This window comes from Vicia villosa, linkage group LG2 (assembly GCF_029867415.1).
Source record: "Vicia villosa cultivar HV-30 ecotype Madison, WI linkage group LG2, Vvil1.0, whole genome shotgun sequence".
In the NCBI taxonomy this organism is placed as follows: domain Eukaryota; kingdom Viridiplantae; phylum Streptophyta; class Magnoliopsida; order Fabales; family Fabaceae; genus Vicia; species Vicia villosa.
The window spans coordinates 215,328,172-215,336,753 of NC_081181.1; the positions used below are offsets into that span (position 1 = coordinate 215,328,172).

The 8,582-nt window shown below is 33.8% G+C and overlaps 1 protein-coding gene across 1 annotated transcript; it reads left to right on the top strand.

Moving 5' to 3' along the window:
* The first annotated feature begins 804 nt into the window (after nucleotides 1-804).
* LOC131653854 (phosphatidylinositol N-acetylglucosaminyltransferase subunit A-like) lies at nucleotides 805-4,705 on the top strand. Its single transcript, XM_058924168.1, has 8 exons — nucleotides 805-1,093; nucleotides 2,174-2,749; nucleotides 3,074-3,228; nucleotides 3,432-3,522; nucleotides 3,706-3,822; nucleotides 3,903-4,006; nucleotides 4,148-4,238; nucleotides 4,323-4,705. Exons 1-8 carry the CDS (start codon nucleotides 968-970, stop codon nucleotides 4,401-4,403), a joined length of 1,341 nt encoding a protein of 446 aa, XP_058780151.1. The 5' UTR covers nucleotides 805-967; the 3' UTR covers nucleotides 4,404-4,705.
* Nucleotides 4,706-8,582: the final 3,877 nt, after the last annotated feature.

Genomic DNA, 8,582 nt, shown 5'->3' on the forward strand with positions numbered 1-8,582 from the left:
ATGATATTTATGATCCAAAATTTTTTTATTAAAAAAAGGAATACGGAAAAAAATTATTATTGATCTAAATATTTTTATATAGGAAAATTTACAATTGATTCAGATATTTTTGTAAGCGATACCTAAACATAAATAATATTTGTATAGGAGAAAAATCTATTAATGATCTAAATATTTTTATATATAAAAAATGCCATTTGTGATCTAAAAATTTTGATTAAAAAGTGGTATACGGGAAACAAATTTATTATTAATTTAAATATTTTTATATACGAAAATTTACTATTAATCCAAATATTTTTCTAAATGATTCTTAAACATAAATAATATTTGTATAAGATTTTTTTATTATTAATCCAAATATTTTTATACACGAAAAAAATGATATTTATGATAAAAAAATTGATTAAAATTTTATTTTTGATTTAAAATAAATATATTAGGTAAACAAATTCGCGTATGAAACCAAAACCCTTGCGTATTCACGGGTTTGTTACTAATTTTTTTATTATGTTTAGAGAAAGGTTAACTAATGCCCCAAAAATATTAATTAAAATTAAAAAAATGTTTTTGTTGGAATTACTTGTATTTAACATATTGAAAAATTAAATAATTAATTTTTCAAAAAATGATTTTTTTTTAAATATTCGTATTCAATTCATTACAAATTAAAATAATTGAATTTAAAAAATATATATTTGTTTTTGAGAAAAAAATGTTTTTATTTAAAATTCTTAAAAACATTGAACAAAAATTAGTAAACTATTGATATTATAAAAAAATATAGAACAAAAATATTACTAAAACGACAATAACAAGAACACGACTCAATCTCTTGTCATAGATCTCATCCTCCATAACAACATCTTCCCAAACACTCGTTCTTGCTTCTTCTTTTGAATCTTTCATTCTTCAATTTGAACTTCTTCTGTTACAGCCAACTTCGTGTAAAATTGTCACAGTAGAAATGGGTGATGATCCAGGAGGAAAGCATAGAATCCTGATGGTTTCGGATTTTTTCTACCCCAACTTTGGTGGCGTCGAGAATCACATTTATTATCTCTCACAATGTTTACTCAACTTAGGACACAAGGTTCGGTTTTCTCTTAATTATTGTTATATTTCCATTTTCAGAATTCCATTTTTGATTCCACTTTCCCTTTTCTAAACATATATTGCTAATTAGGGTAAATAACTTTCTAACGGTATAATTAACCAACTTATTGAGATTTGTAGCATTTTTTTTTTTTGACTTATTAGGGTTTTGGATGAGCTTATTTTTATAAGTCCTTCTAGATTGATTATTGTCTTAAGCTATTTTTAGCTAACCTTGAGTTTACATTCATTCCCTCTTCGATGGTAGAAAGTTTAAATTCATTTCCTCTTTGATGGTAGAAACAGTTATTTACATAAGCTCTTATAGGATAATTAACCCTCATTCATTAAGCACCTCTATATCACCGAGACCTTTGAAAAAAGGTGTGTTTGTGTCGGTGTTGGTTTCACCGACACTTGTAATTACATTTATTTATTTTCAAATTATTACGGTGTCGATGTCGGTGTTGTGTTTCCAGTGTGTCTGTTTCATAGCTAAGCACTTAATTAACCTGTATATCTGTTGGTATATCAAGTGTGAGTGTGAGTATGAGTCCTTCGTTGGATTAAAGCCTAATGGGATATCTCCATACCCCTTCATGACCCAACAATATCCAAATGCCCCTTAGTTGTACTTATAATTTTCTCTTGTTTTTCATTACAGATGAGAATGGAAAGTTTATATAGTAAATCTCTTTTTGGATAAACAACTTAATTAAGACTTTTTAGTATTAGTGTTTATCGTATAGGATGTATAATTTATATGTTGAAAAGTTACGCATTTTCATATAAACTATATGTTGAATTTGTATAAGTTATATGTTGAAAAGTCATGCATTTTCATATAAGCTATATGTTGAATATTAAGCTCTTTCAAATATTCTCACAAGTGTTTATGTCAGTAGATAAGTTCAAATAAGTTAATCAAAGCAAGCTCTAAATGTACTATGTAAGAGCAATTTACTTATTTTCGTCCATATAATAATTGATTCGTGTGATTCAAAAAGTCTACTTTGTTGTTGCTAGTTATGCTGATGTTGTTTGTAATAGTGTGAATTGAATGGAAATGATAATTTAGGTGGTGGTTGCAACTCATGCTTATGGAAATCGATCCGGGGTTAGATATATGACTGGTGGTTTGAAAGTATACTATGTTCCATGGAGACCATTTGTTATGCAGAATACGTTCCCAACAATCTATGGGTTATTACCAATTATAAGAACTATTCTTATACGAGAAAGGGTTACAGTGGTGCATGGGCACCAAGCCTTTTCAACGTTTTGTCATGAAGCTCTCATGCATGCAAGAACCATGGGATACAAGGTTGTGTTTACTGATCATTCGCTCTATGGTTTTGCTGATATTGGAAGCATCCATATGAATAAGGTGTTGCAGTTTACCTTGGCAGATGTGACTCAAGCCATATGTGTTTCTCATACAAGCAAGGAAAACACCGTGTTGAGGTCAGGTTTGCCGCCAGAGAAAGTTTTTGTAATACCTAATGCTGTTGACACTTCCATGTTCAAGCCAGCAGCTGCTTGTCCAAGAACATTGGAAGAGATCGTTATTGTTGTTATCAGCCGGTTGGTTTATCGGAAGGGGGTTGATTTGCTTGTTGAAGTCATCCCAGAAGTATGCCGGTTACATCCCAATGTGAGTTGATAAAAGCATTGTTTGTTTGTCTTGCATAACTAGGAGATTTGACATATACCATTTTGGAATGTTTTTATATCTTCACAATCTTTGATGCCATGTCAAACTTAATATCAGTGCTGAAGTAAAAATTGGTTTGTATTCCTCAAGTATAACTCAGGACTATGATGTAAATTGTATATCTGTTTAAAGACAGCACCGTCTTTGGCGTTGAGCTGTATTAAAATTGCACCAATGGAAATACATAATGCTACAGGAATGGATTGGAGTAATTTGTTTCTAATTTTACATTTTCAAAGGCATAACTTATATATCCTTTGGAAGGTTCGTTTCATTGTTGGAGGTGATGGAGCTAAGCGCGTGCGGTTGGAAGAGATGAGAGAAAAGCATTCTCTACAAGATCGAGTAGAAATGTTGGGAGCTGTGCCACATGCACAAGTCCGATCTGTTCTAATAAGTGGGCATATCTTCTTAAATAGGTTTAGCTCCTTTATCAAATTTCTCTTTTCTGTTTTTTTTAAAGCTTTGCAAAAGCGAGTTTAATTCTTCTGCTTATTTATGAAAGTTAGGCAGTTCTAGAAGTTTGAGTTTAGTTTATTGATGAGATGTTGTGGCTCTTACGTCTCCGCCAGTTATGTTGCGCATCTAGTTTTAGTCATTAATAACATTTGAATTGTTTCAGTTCCTTGACAGAAGCTTTTTGCATAGCTATATTAGAGGCGGCTAGTTGTGGATTGTTAACAGTCAGCACGCGTGTTGGTGGAGTTCCTGAGGTAGGTAGTGCAAAAGATTTTGCTTTTATGCCTGTTCAGGATGAGAAAATAGTAGTTTTATATTTTCCAAACAAACCCTTTCAATGAAATTTTTGTTTAAGAACTTCAGTTTCTTTCCGATTCAACAATTTTTGGAACGCTCTCCTTAAAGGCTTGATATAGATGCTATTCTTTGCTATATAGGTTTTGCCGGATGACATGGTTGTTTTAGCAGAACCTGATCCAAGTGATATGGTGTATGCAATACAAAAGGCCATATATATGCTGCCAAAAATTGATCCACAAGATATGCATAATCGAGTGAGTTTATTGTTCAAATATTTTATTCTGACACATTTGGTGGGTAAACTAGTTCTTTTTTGTTTATGTGTATTCTGTAGATGAGGGAGCTCTACGACTGGAATGATGTTGCCAAAAGAACTGAAATTGTGTATGACCGTGCTCTAAAGTGTTCGAATCAAAATCTACTAGAGCGTCTCTCACGGTACACTCTAAACATCTTAGGTTCAATTTGGAAGTAATTGCAACACGTAGTAGATACCTGTGTATCTAACTCTACAGTTCTTACATGCGGTATTGAATTGAGCTGCTACTTCTACTAATGCTGATTTTCTCTTTTCTTTAGATACCTCGCATGTGGAGCGTGGGCAGGGAAGCTGTTTTGCTTGGTTATGATTGTTGGTTATCTGTTTTGGCAGCTATTGGAACTATGGCAGGTAGGCAGTGGTGTTGGATGTGTACTACACTTTCATTATGATTTCATTTTGGTAACTGTGTTGTTTGTGTATTTCCATTATTAGCCTGCAGATGATATTGAAGAGGTTCCGGATTTCACTCTTCCACACAACCATGATGACGAGATATTAGAAAATGCACAATGATATCAATCGCGTGTTTTGGTGTACCACGGAGCTATGTTTTGCTCATTAGTCCTTTGCATTGTCGGTCGAGGCACTTGCGTGTGTCTGAAATTGGAAGCCAAAAGCACTCTTGTTGGGATATAGAGAACTAAGTTAAGCTATGTTAGTGTTTATGTATGTTTTTTAGCATTGCTTTTTTGAGCTTAGTCAAACACATTAATCTAGCCTGTAAACTAAGGTTCTGAATATTTTTGTAGCATTCTTCTTAAATCTTACTAGTTGTTAATTTGAGATCAAATGATTTAGTTGACAATTTCCTTAAATTAATTGTAACTTATCTCAACTCAGTCACCAATTCTGATCAATTACCGTGTCACATTAACTGCTGCCAATTTTGTTACCATTTTTTGTTAGGTTGAAATGATCTGATTCAATTTTGTTTTTTGGAAGATGTGAGACTAATGGTATTCAAATTTGGGACAATTCAAATAATCTGTCATAACTGATACAAGTAGAGAAAATTGGTTGAACTTTTTTTATTCCATTAAAAAAAACTTAGCATTTTATGTAATATAGATATTCCACTTTTGTTTTTTACTAATATAGTTATTCCAAGTTAATTCAATTTAGTGCAAACATTACCTTTTTTAAAAACTATTCTAAATAATTCTCTAAAATTAAATAATTAAGATCAAATTAGTCTCTCTAAATCCAATTCAACTGGCCGCATATCTCTTTTCTTTATTGGGTTTCAAGTGAGAGAGTTGTGCAAAGTCTCACATAGACTAGGAACGGAGGAAATGTTGGATTTATAAGACAGGTGACCCATATCCCTATTACCTAGGTTTTGGGTGGATATGCCGTATCAATGTATCAATGTCTCATCTCTTGTATGAATGTTTGCTGTCTGTTCAGATCTTTGTCAGAATGAAAAATTAAAATCTTAAAATTATTCAAAATAGGTTCGGGTGGGTCAGGGTATCCCCACTCCACTCTGATCTCATTGCTATAATCAGTTTTTTTTAAACAAAAACAACTTTATGTCTTAATATTAAATTATATTACAAATAATGAAGTAAAATAATATCACAAATTTTCATAACAATAATCACGTATTCAACTTAAAGACTTGTAAAAGATATAAAAACTGGAAATATATTAATTGAAAAGAGTAAATTACATGATATTCATGTGGGCATAGCATAAGGGGCATACATGACTCGTTTGGAGCCAGTCATAGTGAAAAATATGACCGCATTCCATGGTTGATACCTTCACGTCATCACTATCACTATCACCACCACCTTCTTCTATTTCGTCATGAAATCTCTCCATGCATATGCAACAATTCCGAGGAAGCCAGCATGCTTTAAGAGACAGAATGGCTTCATTAGACGCAGTTTCCAAATTGCATAGACTCTTCCATGACTGCAGGTTCTCTCGTCATCATCATCATCTCTTTCACTGTTCTTCTTTCTTCCATTATAATAGTCAAAACCAAAGGAATTCCTTGGATAATATGATCGGAAACTGTTGCCGCTAGTTCATGAATATCCAAGGGAAAGAACCGTCGTTTGACCTTAGGTATAAGACACACTGTCATTTGAGAAAGCTTTTTAGAGTTGAAATAAGGAGAAGAGAATTCTGTAAGTATAACCAAAGGAAATTTTGGTCATGCATGAAGAATTCATTGCAATTTATACGTATCGAGGTTCTAAACATGACTGACACCGTCATAGGAGGAGAAGAGAAATCTCGAAGGTATGATGTGACTGTGACTTGAAACTTGAAGAAATCTGATGCAACAGGATTTGGCCTAGGTTGTCGATTTTTTGAATGGAGTCCATGAGTTGTATAAACACTAAAATTGTACCCAATTGATCCATCTTCTGCCATAGTAACTAACCAAGAAGGATGTGATCAATATATCCTACTTATATTTATATTTATGAGAGAAAGTGAGGACGGATTAATCTAAATTAAAAAAAAGAAAACTTGGGTATGCTAAACAAAGATAACTCTTAAAATGGGCTAGTCTATCCTAGGTCCGAAAAATTATAGGATTTGGACTTTAAAATTAAAGTCCATATTTTTCAAAGCTTTTTTAGCCAAATTCTAAAAAATTTGCTACCTATTAGGACTAACTTATATAGATCGTAGGTAGTCTATTAGATCCGTATAATTATATTTTTAAAAATATATTAATATTTATATTATCTTCTTTCAAGATAACTCATAAGGATGAGAGGAAAGTCTATGCATTATATATATTTACGAAAGTGAATTGGAGATTAACCTAAATTGCAAAAAAACTACGTATGCAAAACAAAGCAGAGATATATACGGGTTGTTCTTTAGGTTTGTGGGTTGTTGATCTGCAAGTATTCTTAGGTTTCAGAGTGAGATCCTCATATTAAGGTTTCAAGGTAAGATTTGTTACAGGTTGGACAAGGAGTTTTCAAGGACAATTGCAATATTATTGGATCGTGTGCCAAATTAATTAGATCGCTGAGAGGAAGATTTTGTTGAGATATTATTAAGTTTGTTGAGATATTAGTGAGATTGATATTACTAATATAATATCAAATATAATCTAATCTAATAATATCAAATATAATCCAAGTTGTATAAGCCCAATCCCAATTAGGGTTGTATATAAATAGTCATAGGTTGTATATACAATTCAAGTGAATAATGTAATCCTTATTTCCTTTATTATTCTCTCTTTCTCTCACGCACTAACAAATTGGTATCCAGAGCTTCCGGTTATTGTTCCAAGGAACGTGAATCAATTGCTGCAAGATAAATGGTACTAATGGCATTCCGAATTCTCTTCCAACTCTTGACGGCAAGAGTTGGATCCGATGGAAGAAACAAATGCAATTCTTGTTTGGCTTCCATGAAACCCTAGAAGTGGTTACAGGCGGTGTACCTGTGTTGGCTGCAGATGCAACCGAAGCACAGAAAACAGCCCACAACGAAGTCAAGAAGAAAGATTGCAAGGCTGCGTATTGCATTCAAACGACGGTAGAATTAGCGAACTTCGACAGGATTTCTCATGCTGAATTAGCGAAGGAGGCATGGGATATTCTGGTGAAGTATTATGAAGGAGGTGAGAAAGTCAAGGTTGTCAAGTTGCAGACCTTGCGTCGACAATATGAATTGTTGTCGATAGGAGAAGACGAAAAGGTTGCAGAGTATGTGTCGAAGGTGCAGAAACTCGTCCATCTCATGAAGGGTTGTGGTGAAACCCTAACTGATAAGATGATAGTTGAGAAGGTAATGCGTGTGTTGACCTCTCAAATTTAATCACGTTATCGTAGCTATTCAAGAATCAAACAAAGTAGAAGACCTAAAATTGGAGGATCTGGTTGGTTCGTTGGAGGCGCATGAGATTAGGATTGTTGAAAGGAAAGGAGTTCATGATTCGATACATGCACTGCAAGCTTAGTCATGGAAAAAGAATGGTGGTTCCAACAAATTCAAAGGCAAATTCGACAAGAATCAGGGCAAGAAGCCTTGGTCGAACCCCCACAAGCAGCATGATGAAGATAAGACTTCTGAATCCTTGAAAGGGGGAGGAGGAAACTATCGAAAGGACAAAGAAGATAAAAAAAGGTAAAGGTGTGTAGTGCTATAACTGTGAAAAGTGGGGTCACATGTCCAAACATTGTTGGTACAAGAAAGACAATGGATCGACAAAAGGCAAGGACGAAGGAGCGAAACTTGCATGCCAAGATTCAAATGACTCTAAAGGTGGTATGATGGTTATGGATGCAGTTGCAGATAACCATGTCGAATCCAAAATGTGGTTTCTCGACTCAGGATTCTCGAATCACATGACTGGTCAAAAGGTGTGGTTGGCAGATTTCGACGAGTTGAAGAAGATCAAGGTAAAACTTGCTGAAAATAGTTCGTTGCAAGCAGAAAGTACTGGCAACATAGTTTTTCAGATTAGCAATGGAGCAAAAGCCATGATCAAAGATGTGCTTTATGTACCTGGAATGAAGTGCAACTTACTAAGCATTGGACAACTAGTCGAAAGAGGTTTCTCAGTTGTCATGAAAGATGGTGTTTGTAAATTGTTCGACACCCAGAACAATTTGGTCTTAAAGTCCCTGCTGTCGAAGAACAGGACGTTTAAGACTATGATCAATTCGACAGAAGTTCAATGTCTTAAAATTATTGTCGACCACAAGG